General features: G+C 47.0%; 1 protein-coding gene across 1 annotated transcript; it reads right to left on the bottom strand.

The window, feature by feature from the left end:
- Positions 1-4,257: 4,257 nt before the first annotated feature.
- On the bottom strand, positions 4,258-13,956 carry PDCL3 (phosducin like 3). Its single transcript, XM_065891325.1, has 6 exons — positions 13,921-13,956; positions 11,255-11,384; positions 8,739-8,829; positions 8,372-8,515; positions 7,188-7,396; positions 4,258-5,101 (listed from the first exon to the last, which is right to left on the bottom strand). Exons 1-6 carry the CDS (start codon positions 13,924-13,926, stop codon positions 4,959-4,961), a joined length of 723 nt encoding a protein of 240 aa, XP_065747397.1. The 5' UTR covers positions 13,927-13,956; the 3' UTR covers positions 4,258-4,958.
- Between the last annotated feature and the right edge of the window lie 768 nt (positions 13,957-14,724).

Genomic DNA, 14,724 nt, shown 5'->3' on the forward strand with positions numbered 1-14,724 from the left:
TAACTCACTTGAAATTTGTATACCTTTCTGAGGGTTGATGTCTTTCATCAGTTCTGGAAAATCTACCTTCATCTTTCCAAATATTACCTATTTCCAATACTCTCCTTTTAAGATATTAAGAGATACACGTTAGACCTTCTCAGCCTCTCCTCCACATCTCTTCACCTAACTCTTATATTTCCACCTACTTGTCTCTGTGTGCTACCTACGGGGTAATTTTTGCCTCCACTCTCCAATTTACCAATTCATTCTTCCAATGCTTACTTTTATTTTTAAGATTTAATTTTTTTAAAGATTTTTTTTATATGGACCATTTTTTAAGTCTTTATTGAATCTGTTACAATACTGCTTCTGTTTTGTTTTGGTTTCTGGCCCCGAGTCATGTGGGACCTTAGCTCCAGGGATCGAACCCACACCCCCTGCATTGCAAGGCAAAGTCTTAACCAATGGACCACCAGTGAAGTCCCCCAATGCTTATTTTTATAAGGGACTTATATAAGCAACTCTTGTTCTTTACCCTTTTATTTATTTAAACATGTTAAATGTGCTCTTATTTTTGGTCTTGAAAATTCCACCACCCTCAATCTTTGCCATCTATATGCACTCTTCTTCTGCTGGCTTTCATTCAGAAGTCAAGGCATCCTGTGATTTGGGGGTTTGTGATTTATGACTCTGAGCTCATGTCCCTGTGGAAAGTGTTTGAAGGCTAAATTAAAGCTGAGCTCTTCTCGTGTGGATATGCAGTTGCTTTGGTCCAGAGCCCAGGGGCATGGCAACTTAAGACCTCCTTAAGAACGTCACAGGGAAAGTGTTTAGATCACATGTACCATGAGAATTTACACCTACACGAGGTAAGGCTTGTAACTGAATTCTTAGGGATGCTTGTGCTCTCCTTTCCAACCAGTGCTGGCTCCCCCCAAGACTGAAGGCAGTCCTTTGGGAGTCCAGCTGTTCGCAAAGGAATCTCCCTGAAGGCTCATCTCCTGCCACCTGTCCCCCCACAATCCATCTCACAGGAGCTCGGCGTCACCAAGAGTACGTGCCGCTGGAGGGTAAACAGGCTCGCCCATCTTTCCGCAGTTCTGCTTTCACTTTGTTTCTGGCCTCAGAGGATGAATTCCTTTCTTGACAGCTCAGTGGCACATTTAAGAACATTTTTAAAAAGTTCCATCCAACATTTTGAGTTACCATCAGGTGGGCTGTTCAGAGTATCTGGTCTTTCACAGATGGAAATGGAAGCCCTGGTCTGGTTCACAAAGTTACTGAAGGGCAATGATGAGGAAGCAGAGGTAGGGAACAGGCACTGCTCTGCTTCGCCAAGTAGTTTGAAAGCGGGGAGTAGAAAGCTTAGATCGGTTGTAGTTTTGACTGTTGAAGGGCAGGGGCCTTTAACGGGAGATGCATAAGCTGCTTCTAAAAGAGCCAAGATGGAGGTTACTTCTTTCCCAATAAGAGAAGTCCAGAGAGGGCAGTCAAGAGCTGGGTCACAGTGGCATCAAAAACATCACCCTCTCTGCTCTGGCTCTGTAAGCACACCCCACCGCCCAAGGAGGCTGCAATCACATCTACAATGTCTGTCCTTCTTAAGAAGCTTGCCCAGAATTCCCAGCCAACTTCTGCCCACCTCCCTCTGGCAACCCGTAGCTCCAAGGGAGGCTGGGAGTTTAATCCTTAGCTGATCCCACTGCTGCTCGAGCAGAGCTGGGGAATCCTGGCCCTTGTTAGGCAACTAGCAGTCCCTGACACTGGACCCAAACACTTACTGCCTGAGGCCCCACATCAAGGGAGAGGCTGAGATAGAGGATGACTTACTAGAACAAAGGCCTAAAGAATGTGGAGGAGAATGGGGTCAAAAGTATAAAGGTACGGCTTAGCCGTGGAGAGCAGACCCATCTTGACTGGACACTGAACACAGAGAAGAAGAGGCTACTGCAGGGATGCGCGGTGAGACTGGCCCCAGGGAACTCCTGGTAGCACACATGAGTGACAGTTCCCCTGTGGAGTCACCGAGCGGGGGCAGTCTGCAGAGTGCGGAAAGCCCGGACCGTTGGCTGTGTGAACGTAAACATCAAGAACACCTGTCGAAAAGGCTGTGTTTATTTATGAGGAAAAACTGGTTTCCATAAACAGGACAAAACCACTTCCATAGGAACATGCTTCTAAAGTAGGTGACACAGGGGACTTCCCTGGTGGTGCAGTGGTTAAGAATCCGCCTGCCAACACAAGGGACATGGGTTCGAGCCCTGATCCAGGAAGATCCCACATGCCGCGGAGCAACTAAGCCCGTGCGCCACAACTACTGAGCCCGCGCTCTAGAGCTCACGCGCCGCACTACTGAAGCCCGCGCGCCTAGAGCCCGTGCTCCGCAACGAGAGAAGCCACCGCAATGGGAAGCCCATGCACCACAATGAAAAGTAGCCCTCACTCGCTGCCAACTAGAGAAAGGCCATGCGCAGCAACGAAGACCCAAGAAGGCCAAAAATAAATAAATAAGGAATTGAACAAAAAAAAGTAGGCGGCACAGTCAGAACACATTTGGCCTGTCACACTTGAAAAGCACTTTGGCAAAATCTGGGCTTGTTATGTAAGAAAACAGAATTTAAAGCTGGAAGTAATAAATGATGAGAAACGGAGGCATTAGTGACAGAGGACCCCCTTCTAAGCAGCCCTTTCGCATCTCTCATAAAGTGTCTTTTGCATCCAGGATGACGTCTCTGAGGCACTTCGGGAAGAAGACGCCCCAGGAAGCCGTTCTGTCTGCAACCTCATCACAAGAGGATGTAAATTCAGGTCTGCAATGAGGTGGGTATATACAACCTAACCGTATCCTTTTTCTCCTCCACAAAATAAGGAAAATAAAGAAGAATCAACTGTATTTATTATAATCAGCCCTCTGTATCTGCAGGTTGCGCATCTGCGGATTCAACCAACCACGGACTGAAAACACTCTGAGGACTGGAGAGCGAGCTGCGAGGGGCCTGAGCATCCGAGGATACCCCACGGGGCTCCTGGAACCAACACCCACCGATGCTGAGGGGCAAGGGTCTTATTCCATCTCACTTCTCCCAATTATTTACTATCACAACTTCCTGGGACCACTTCTCACCAACACTAGTAAGGGTTTCCTAGCACCTGTTCCACAGCCTTCCCCATACACCTTTCCTGCCAACACCAGGAGACAGAATCTCAGGATCTTTCTTGCCGGTGTTCCCTGGTCGCTGTGTGTTTCTGCTGTGGAATGAGACAAACTCGGTGCTTAAGAGCCAAGCTGTATCACCTCTAGCACATCACAAATGCTCCAAATGAAACAGAAAGAAGTTAATAGTAGTAACACAGCGAAGTCTCCCAGAATTAACTAACCTGCAGAAGTCTGCACAACAGGTTCGAAATCACGATACTCATTCTAGGACAGACATGCTGCTCTCTCCCCCTTTTTAAATCAAGTTCAGTCAGAACAACTGAACAGCTTCCTGGGGCCTGGGAGCCATGTGGTCAGACAGGGCTCATCAACCAAGTCCATGGACACCTGAGCTTCTGAGCGCAAACCAAGTGCCCGAGTCTGCATGGAGGCAAGATTTCACAGGAACACAGATCAAAGTGGCACAGCATATGTTGAGAATCACACCCTGTACGGGCTCCGCAGTGGAATGAAGTCTGCTGCCCTGTCACGGTGGACGCAGCCCCCGACCACACTCAGGCACAGCTCTCTCCCCCGGGAGTTGTGTGCACCGCAGCTCTCAGGCCAATGCAGCAGCCACACTTGCACCACCGCACTTCACTCTGATGGCAGCTGACAACAGAAAAACTAACCCACGGGACCAGTAGACGAGTGACAGAACTGACCAAGCTTATTTCAACCCTGCAACTAAAATTTCATGAGAAACCCTTCAAGGAAGACTATGACACAGAGTATGTTTTCATCAGCAGTGCTGGCTCACGTGTAGAGAAACAAAGTCACTAACACAGATCATTCGGACAGATCAAATGGGTCACAGCTGCTTGTTATTTTCCAAATTACGGCAAAAATAAAGGACAATAATCTGAAGGAACTTTGTGCCCTCTCTGATTCATACTTTTAAGAGTCAAACCAGCACTGAGTACTACATCACTCAACACAAGCATTAGGGAATAACGGTTCCCCTGATTATTCTGTTAATGTCAATTTGACAAGAAGCGGTAAATGCTAAGAGGATTCTGGTTCAGAAAACATCTTGCTATATATTTTACTGACTGATTGAGATACATGTTATCTATTAATGTGTGTGCTTATATCTATTTCCAAAAAAGAATTTAAGGTGATCTTTTACAGTAACTGAGACTGACATCTCAACAGCCTGAGACAAAAAATTACTTTAACCAGAAATAATATTTTACCCCAAATGGCGGTAAATTGGAATCTTTTAGTTACTGCTTTGATAAGGCAGTATTTGTTTCCCAAAAATTATTGTCTATTTCTTCTAAATAGGATAAATACTAAGACTTCTTCCTACCAATTATACCTTTATTTTATTTAATAATCCTGTTGCTACCTCTATAAAAGAATAAAAACAAATAATAATATAAATGCAAAGCTTACCTTGCCATTTTCCACTGTATAATTTACTCACATTACTAAAAAAAAAAAAAAACACCCTCCATATTTCTTCTTTTATAGTTTTATGTGAACAAATAGTGAACAGCTTTACAGCTTACCTAAAATACAAGTGAGGAAAACATAGACACCTGCCATACTAATATCTGGCTTTTATTTTTTCCTTAAGGAAATAATATAATTTAAAAAGAGAGTTCCAAGAAATTTAAAAGGATTCCCAGCAATGATTACTTCTGAGATCTATGAGATTTGAAACATAGTTATAAAAGGCTAAAACCAAACTATACGTTCCTACTTGTTCCTTTTAAAAAAAATTCAGATGATGTGTCACATCAAGCAAGCTCATCAGGTTACCAGGGCCGCAGCCTTAGTCATCCTCGGAATCACTGGCCCTCCTGGCGGGGTCCGAGCACAGCACAGACGAAAGCAGCACATCTTCTATGGGTTTCCTAGGGTTTTCCTCCAGGCTTGTCTTGACTGCTCCAGACTCAGACAATTTCCACTCCAACTCTACATGATAAAGAAAAAGCAAATCGCCTAAGACACAGTCTGCATGGGGCCCTCAAGCCACAGTGTTTTTCTAAGCAGAAACTACGATCATCAACATTTGATGACAATTTAATTTATAAGGTGCCTGGAAGAAAGGGAAAAATCAGACCCTTAAGAAGGAAAAAAATACCTGCAAACACTTTTCCAGAAGATGAGGTCAAATGGGATATTACATACATTTGAACCTCTATGATAACTAAAATAAAAAACAGAGACTAAATCTATCTTCTAACAGCTAGTTTCTCGGCTTGCACAATTTCCCAGGAAAGCAACCTGCATGAAACATGTAAAGGAAATACTTTCACAGTCCTGCTGGCACTCTAATCATTAAATCTAAATTTAGTTAACAAAAGGAAATTCTTAAACCTCATGTCCAATATCTCAACCTATTAGAGTCAAAGGCTCCATGTATGATGACATCCTAGTCTGATACATTTGTTCCAAGTAATAATAATTTTTAAAAGTACCAGAAAATAAAGAATCAGTGACTAAAGGCTCAGCTCCTGTATTTTATGCTCTTGTAATCAGTGAAACTCCACATGGGTGTGAGACCTTGTGAAGCACAATCAAGTGATGTACTTTTCCACTGCAGAAAAGATCCCAGGCAGGACTGAGGGACAGTTGAGAGATTCTACTACAAATAGCCTGGTTAAAGTGACACTCTACCAATTGGAAACTTCTGTTAAAATTTGAACACCAATTTTACTGAGTCGTGTTCATTCAAAGTGCTCCACCAGTATTTTCAGCTCTAGGTACCGTGGTTCAGTGTGATAAAAATTCAACAAATTTCTTAAAAATGATTTTTTTTAAGATTTCTGATTCTTAAGAATATATTTAAATTCACACATATGTATAAATGAATGTATTTAATGTTACTGTTCATTTATATGCAGTAATCATTATCTTATATGTTCACTAATCCTCAAATGAAACTTTTCCTAGAAATAAAAACTATAATTATTATTGTATACCTCTCTCTCTTCCCTCATGGTATGTGCAAAAAGACCAAAATAAGAAGCAAACCCGTATTTAGTTTGAAACTCCATATGCCTCTGAACACTGGAATAATGCATAACTGATGTAACATATGTGTGTCTATGTATGTATGTATATGTTTATACTTTTCCCAGTTGAATATCTTACATAAAGAGTTACATAAAGTAGAATATCAAGTCATATTTTAACACACATTTCTAAAGACTACTAACTAAAGCACAGTTGGACATACCATTTCACTAAACAGATAAAGAATTCGACTTATCAAGAAACCTGCAGGCCTCAGCTTCTCTCTCTCATGTTATGTGTGCATATGTATTTTAACACCTCCTGTGTAACAGGCAGAAAAAAAAAACATATCCTTCAGGAGTTAAGAGAGAGAATAAACTTTTTTGTTTTTTTTGTGGTACGCAGGCTTCTCACTGTTGTGGCCTCTCCCGTTGCGGAGCACAGGCTCCGACGCGCAGGCTCAGCGGCCATGGCTCACGGGCCCAGCCGCTCCGCGGCATGTGGGATCCTCCCGGACCGGGGCACGAACCCGTGTCCCCTGCATCGGCAGGCAGACTCTCAACCACTGTGCCACCAGGGAAGCCCTAAACTTTTAATTTAAAAGCTACTATTCAACTGAGAAAAAATGTCTATAGATTTCTACATATGTACATTTGTACACATGTAGATGCATATAAGCATGTGTCACTAATAACATTCACGTGAATTAAACAAGAAATGAATGATGTGATCTTCAGCTACCAGTAAAAACGAACATATTCAACTGTAGGGACAAATAAAACACATCAGACATTAATATTAAATATTTTAAAGTCCATCGTGCCCTCTTTTAACTGAGAATTACTAGAGCCCAGTTGTAACTGCCCCCAATGACTTGTCTAAGATGACAGATTCAACGTGCTTCTTCCCTTTTTACAATCACTCGCATGGGGGCAAAGGTGAATCTGACAAGTCATCCTAATGTGTGTCTAGGAAACAGGCACCCTCGTCAACAGAAGCACCTCCTCCCCATCTCCCACGCGCACCTCAAAGAGGCCCTTACCATCCATTGTCAGGTTCATGCCACCAAACACCAGAGGTCCAATAAACTGAGCCTTGATATCACCTTCAAGGTACACAAATATTGTGGGCAGATTCCTATCCGGATAGTTGGGTATGCAGGTGGTTGATATGGCTTTGATAAATTTGACATCAGGAAACTTCCTGGCAAGTCCAATAAAGTGCTGATTTATCAGGGCACACAGGGGAATCCTATAAAAAGAGAAACAGAAGCCAACTGTGATTCTGCATTTGTACATAATAAATCTCAACTACCCTTCTGCCCTACATAAAACCTCATAATGACTTCACAAGTGATTCTGCTACTCCAGCCAAGATGAACTCACATTTAGAAAAAACTTTCTAACATGTTTAGGCAAAGGGAGGAATTCAAAATCCAAAGCCCAACTTAATTTGACTGAAGAATAAGTTAGAAACACAGCTCCAATGTAAAAGGTAACTGTCTTGCTCTTCTATAGGCAAGAGCATTCAAGGCTTAAAATGTGTGATTCAGAAAGCATTTCCTGCTTCAAAGAAACTCCCAACACAAGCATTAGACTCCACAGGATGGGAATAAAATTGGAGGTGAGAAGCGCCGGGGGTCCACTGCCTCACACGCCATGGACAATTCTCACAAAGGTTGCCCTCACCATCGATGAGAGTGCTTCATTACATGGAATTGTGAAATGCCTGAGCTTCTCCAGAGGGACAAGTGACTGAGGAATTCATTTACAATTAAAAAAAAAAAAAAAAAAAAAGAGTCTCCTCTGCTACACTGTAACAAAAGCATTCCTATTAGTCACATATTAATTTGAAAGTCTTAAGACAAAAATTAGGCTATAAGGTTTGGGCAAATCAGCAACAAAAACACTAGTTAAAAAAACAAAAAACAGGGCTTCCCTGGTGGCTCAGTGGTTGAGAATCCGCCTGCCAATGGAGGGGACACGGGTTCGTGCCCCGGTCCAGGAAGATCCCACATGCCGCAGAGCGGCTGGGCCCATGAGCCATGGCTGCTGAGCCTGCGCATCTGGAGCCTGTGCTCCGCAACGGGAGAGGCCACAACAGTGAGAGGTCCGCGTACTGCAAAAAAACACAAAAAACAAAAAAACCTCCTGGGTGGATTAAGCCTGAGATGTTCAAGATATAAATTCAAATTAACATTTAAATACAGTCATGAGATCAGCTCACCCTTGTCTGTAAAGGTGCAAGATGACCCACAAGCCCTCACCGGCTTTGGTAACTTCTTGAACATAATCCTTTCCTGAGATTTCCAAAACTTCTCCGAATTTATTCTTCAGTTGGGTTGCTTTCCACTCCGCCAGTCTTTGCTGCCTGCACAACAGAAGAGACAGACATCTTACAAACACACACAAACACACACACACACACACACACACACACACACACACACACACACACACACCACCCCTTTCACACAGCAACCTTTGTAAAGGTCCAGGTTTTTTTATTGATTTGCCAGATTTATTAATGATTCAAAGGACACACATTTTAGCGCCACACAAAAGGCCAAGCAGTCCCTCTGGGTGGCACTAACCTGTACATTGCAACTGCACGTTCGTCTTCCTCATTAAATTCGTCTTCATTATCCTCCAGTTCTTCCAAAGTCATGTCTTCGTAAGTTTTCACTGAATGTCATCCAGTTGGCAAGAAACCATAAATGTAAAAGATGAACAAACACACATTTTGGTTTTCTTCCCTTCACTCTTTTCCTAAAGGAGTGCATGCAACACCAAAAGATCCCCAGCCCACCAAAACCCAAATAAAAAGTACTTAAGGTGTTACACTAGTAAATAAGAAGAGGAGGGTGTATTTAAAAAACAGCTGCCGGCCTGGCTCTCTTACCTCCACACAATAAGGATACAAACGGGAAGTTTCCCAAGTTTATAAAAGAGGAGAGTTGTATTTGCCTGAGCTAACCTGGCCGGATCTTCAAGCACAGACATTCACGGACAGGTGCATAACAGTTCTCATGCCTCTGAGGAGATGGAGGATACCCACTGAGGTCCTCCCCAGCACACCCTCCTAGAGTGAAAGGGCTATCCCCTGGTCTTCTCTTGTGAGTGCTAGGCAGCTCTACCTTTTCTTTTAATCAACTGCTATAAAATCTGTATTTTGTTTTATTGCCATAAACACCCTTGCTTCTTGACATCACATCAGGCCTTTGTCACCAGACCCCCACCCCGTCACTACCCGAAACTGCTCTTATCAAGGTCAATAATGACCCGTTTGCTCAACGGATGAGCACATCTGACCCAACCCATCACCACCTCCTCCCCAAAAGCCCATCTTCCTCTGGCCCCCTCTCCTCCTCCCTCAGGCCCTTTGCTGACTGGACTCCTTTCTTCCTTATCGATACCCACTCCCTTGGTTGACCGCATCTCACAGCTTTAAATACTAGCAACATGCTGACAACTCCCCAAGTTATGCCTCCAGCCCGTATTTCTCTGGCTTGGGACAGCATCCCCAACTGCTCCCTTACCATCTCTATTCGTCTAACAAAAATCTCAAAGTGACCATGTCCCAAACAGAGTTCCTGATCTTACCTCCAATCCTATTCCTCCCCGAGCTTTCCGCATCTCAGCTGGTGGTAACTCCATCCTTCTGGCCGCTTGAGTCCAGAGCCCTGCAGTCATCCTTGACTTACCTTCCCTCACACCATCATAGGATCCATAAGCAACTCCTGTCAGTCCTACCTCCACAATACATCCAGATCTGGCCACTTCCACCCACTGCGCTGCTCCAAGTCAATGGTACCACTTGCCAAAGGTACCGCTGCAGCCTTTTCCAGACTGGTCTCCCCACTTCCTGCCTTACCTCCCCACAGTCTGCACTCAGTAAGGCAACAACAGGACGGTGCTGTCAACACAGAGGACACGTCACTCCTTTGTTCAAACCTCCAGTGACATCCACCTCATTTGGCAGCAAAGCCAAGGTCCATACTAGAAGCTACAAGGTCCTAAATGGTCCAAGCCCTAGTTGCCTCTTTGAAGCTCCTACTACTGTCTCCCAGTCCTGCTGGCTTCCTGGCGGATTCTCCAATATGCTTTCCACTTCTCACTCACCTCCCTCAGGTCTACTCAACTGCCAGGGGGCCCTCTCTGACCCCTTCTGCAATTATACCCACCCCTCCTCCGGCCCCTTCCTGCCTTATCTTCCTACATTTCACTCACGTATCACTTACTGTCTGTCTCTCCCGCTAGAATGTAAGCTCCAAGAGGACAGGGGGTTTTGTCCGACCCGTGCACAGCTAAAGCCCCACTGCCTAGGAACAACACCCAGCACACAGCAATCCTTCAGTAAACATTTGCAGGATAAACGCTTTGCAATAAATCCTTCTCTAAATTAGCTCTAACACGTCAACAGGGGACAAAAGGCCTAGCCCCTGTGGTCAATGGTTCTCAAACTTTGGTGTAAATCAGAAACTCTTTGAAGCACTGGTTTAATATGCAGAGTCCTGGGCCTTAACCCCAGAGATTCTGTTTCAGTAGGTTCTCTGTGTTGTTGTGTGCGTTTGTTTGTTTGTTTGTTTTTGGGACAAGCACCCCAAGGGATTCCGATTCGGGTGATACAGCTACATGTGAGAAAGCCCCTCTCCTAGACCCTGTACACTGCAAACATCTTATGCTTCCCCAAATCAAGCTATTTTAATATTCGTAATCAAACCACAAAGATAAAGTATGCCCTCACGAGAATACGAACACTAAAAACTTTTGAGCAGATTTCCATGACATTATCCAAAGTGAATCACAGACCAGGAAAGTCAAGACTTGGAAATACTTTCCTCGGGGTCATCACGTGCTCATCCGACACAGACGAGGAACTGTGGAAACAGAGGGGGCCTCTGAAGTCCCCCTAATTCTGTGGCCCAGCAAGCTGAAGCCAGCGATGCCCTGTGACCCGCCTGAGATCCCAGAGGCAGCATCCAGCTCAGCACTCCAATCCCTGGCTCCCAACTCCTGCTCAGAGGATCCTTCTACCAAAGCAGTGAGAGGCCTGGCAAGTTGTCTCCCAAGCAGACAGACACGCAATAACGAGTAGCGGCACGCTCACCAATGGACTGCTGAAGGACCCGCTGCTCTTCCTCTTCTGCCTGCTTCTCCAGATCTTTCAAACTCTCCTTTGAGGGCAAGATGCCCTTTTTGCGTAAGATGTCATTCCACTCGGTGTCTGCATTGGGGTCCTAGAGCAGGTGGACCAAGGATACCATGAGTGCCAAGTCCACTGTGGAGGGTGCCATGGGTAAGGAGGAGTCAAATGGGAAAGTGGGGCTTCCCTGGTGGCGCAGCGGTTGAGAGTCCGCCTGCCGATGCAGGGGACACGGGTTCGTGCCCCGGTCCGGGAAGATCCCACGTGCCGCGGAGTGGCTGGGCCCGTGAGCCATGGCCGCTGAGCCTGCGCATCCGGAGCCTGTGCTCCTCAACGGGAGAGGCCACAGCAGTGAGAGGCCCGCGTACCGCAAAAAAAACAAAAAAAGGGAAAGTGGTGGGAAGGGGAATTCACACCAAACTATTCTGAGACCTATTTCTGAGAAAGTGTCAAAAGACCCACAACCCCTGTTCCAACCTTCCTGTCTTGGGGTAAAAATCGGGCTATGATGTGCAGATCGGCATCAGTGCTAACAGCAATTCTCTGACCTGGCTTCTGGTGTTTTCATTAATGACTTGGAGTGATTCACTCGGCAGATATTTATTAAATACCTACTACACGTAAATTATTGTACTAGATGGTAGGGAAGCACGGTGAACGCCAAAGTCATCTATTTTACAGGTGAGAGGAAGAGATAGGCAATGAATAATTAAATATACAAAGAGATATATTACAAATTATGGCAAATGCAATGACCAACAGGCTGCTGAGCTAGAGAGTTCCAGGGGGCCTGCGTTCCACAGGATGGCCAAGGACGTTCTTTCAGAAGAGGTGACGTGTAACCATGACTGGAGGGTGAGACGAAACCACAAAGAGGAGTGAAAACTTAGGAAATTACTTTCCAGGCAGAGGGACCAGCCTGTGCAAAGGGTCTGAGTGCGGAGATCAAGCATCCTAATGCCCTGAGTGGCTGCAGGAAAATCAGAGGGAAAAGAGCCTGATTGACTCTCGAACGGCCAAACCTGAGAGGAGGAGCTGCGACCCCGTGGAAGAGCTCACAGTGGCTGACACTTATCGAGTCCTAGATGCTGGGACCCTGCGAAGCCCTTTACCTCTATCTACCTAGTTAATCCTCACAAGCCTGGGACAGCCACAGCGCCAGGCTGGAACAAGTCAAATTCACCAGGATCAAATGTCAGAAGGATAAATGTCGAAGTGGGCTCTTAGCTCCAGAACCTAGCTGCCCAAACCCTGGTTTGGCACTGCTTGGCGGGAACACTGCTAACAGACCCGGTCTGGAATATGAAACCGAGGAGCTGTGAAAAGGGCACAGGGATAACCAGGCCTCAGCCTCAGCTCCTTGTCCCAGTCTTGCTGAAATATGTCAAAAGAAAAACTAGGGGCTTCCCTGGTGGCGCAGTGGTTGAGAGTCCGTCTGCCGATGCAGGGGACACAGGTTCGTGCCCCAGTCCGGGAAGATCCCACGTGCCGCGGAGCGGCTGGGCCCGTGAGCCGTGGCCGCTGAGCCTGCGCGTCCGGAGCCTGTGCTCTGCAACGGGAGAGGCCACAGCAGTGAGAGGCCCGCGTACGGCGAAAAAAAAAGAAATACTAACAGAATCCTTTCCACGGGGTGGTCAGGAAAGAGGCGATGTTTTTAAGCCGGGACATGAAGGACAGAGGATGCAAAGGAGGCCAGGGCAGCCCTGAGTTTCCTCCTCACCAGACGCGCTGGATTTGGAGATGATCGTCCTCTCCAGCCCCCAACCAAACCCATACTAACTCCATCTCCCTTTTGCCGCTGAGTCAGAGATGAGTCTCTCAGGATTCCTGACCACAGCGAGATCCGGGAGGCAGCAGAATGACCTCTGGAGAAGGGTCCTTCAACAGTGACCAAACTGAGTTGTCAGAGATTTTCTCATAAAAGCATCCATTTCCACGGTGTCATTTTTTCCCACTTTTCCGTGGGTTTTAGTCAAATTCCATTAGCAAATTCCTGATACAATGAAAGAACAAAACTGGGGGATGTGGTTTTATCCATTTTAAGAAGGAAAGTAACTGGGCTGCGGGACCCTCGGGCTGAGCTCTGGAAGCTGAGGGAGTCCAGAGGGGGCGCACCTCTCAACCTGAACACCAACGTTGCGGGGAGGGTGTAATAACCCCTCACCCTGCTCTACGTGGAGTCAGAACACGGGTTATGTTATGGGACACCCCGCCCCCCAGGCGGGACCCTCCACTCGTGCAAGCCTCAGCTTCCATCCGCGAAGGGGTCCACAACGCACCTGCTCAGGTGCTCGCTAAGAGAGTTAACAAGTAGGAAGTAACTCTCAGTTAAGACCCGGAGAGGCCTTCGCAGGCCGCACGGGAGACGAGCTCAAGGAGAAGCAATCCCCCCAGGGCTGAGATTCCAGAGTGGGACACACGTCGCGGGGACGCCCAGCCCGCGGACCCGAGGGACCACGCCCGCCCGTGCGCACCGCGCCTGCGCCGGCCTAGCCTCGCGTGGCCTCCCCGTGCCTGCGGGGCCTGGCGCTTCCCACAGGTCTGGAAAGGACAGCCCGCCGCCGGCGCGGACCCAGCGGGACAAACGAACGGCCGCAGCCTCCAGACGTCGCGCCCCTCGGCTTGCTCACCTGCATTGTCTCACAAGTCCCTCGAGCCCGGCCGGCGACGGCCTAATCGCCCCTCAGCTCTCTTCCGCGCACGCGCGCAGCCGCCGCCCCCTTCTTCTCCCAGCCCGGCCTTCGCCCCGCCCCCCGGGAGCGAGCTGGGCGGAGCCAGCGGGAAGCGAACTCTCTCCTCTGAGCCTGCGCCCGCTTCTCAAGAGACTGGCGCGGAAGCTGTGCGCGTGCGCGAGGCAGGACGCGCCTACAAGTGCGACTCTGAGCCAATCCCCGGGTGCTACCTTATTAGGGCAGGTCTTCGGCCTCCGTGCCCTGAGACCGAGGGGCCTTCCGCCGCGGGCCGAAGGTGTCTGAGGTCTCTGCCCAAGAAGTTAGAAATAGAAACGTGTCTCAGTGATTCAGTGTTACAACTATAAATGATGCAGAGTTACCTAAAACAGAAAGGTGAAAGTCTCTTCACCTGGTTGAGCCTCAGGCGTTTTATATTTGCAGAAGTGCTTAGCCCTTTGTGGGGCACACTGGAGGTACCGAGTAGAACTCAGCAAACTGAATTGTAAGATACAGGGGCTGGCCCCCAGGCTTCTGTGTATGCAGCACTTGGAATTTGAGTTAAGAAAGCAATACTCCTCCCTGCACATCTGAGCTAGGTGGCCGCCTCCTGGCAGCTTAAGCAGACACAGGTAACACAGACCCATACATCTGTAGGGTAGGCTAGGACTCTCAACTTTGGCTACATTAGAACCACCTGGGAGCCTTCCAAAACTGCAGCTACCCTGGGGCTCCATCCCCAAATTAAATCTCTGGCAATGGGAC

Source organism: Phocoena phocoena, chromosome 14 (genome assembly GCF_963924675.1).
Source record: "Phocoena phocoena chromosome 14, mPhoPho1.1, whole genome shotgun sequence".
Lineage (NCBI taxonomy): Eukaryota > Metazoa > Chordata > Mammalia > Artiodactyla > Phocoenidae > Phocoena > Phocoena phocoena.

What these genes read in the sequence shown, in the direction of transcription:
- PDCL3 (XM_065891325.1), bottom strand. An exon ending in CGTGCAGTTGCAATGTACAG is followed by an intron (nt 8,516 to 8,738) that starts GTTAGTGCCACC and finishes TCTGTTGTGCAG; the next exon opens with GCAGCAAAGACTGGCGGAGT. An exon ending in CATGAACCTGACAATGGATG is followed by an intron (nt 5,102 to 7,187) that starts GTAAGGGCCTCT and finishes TTTATCATGTAG; the next exon opens with AGTTGGAGTGGAAATTGTCT.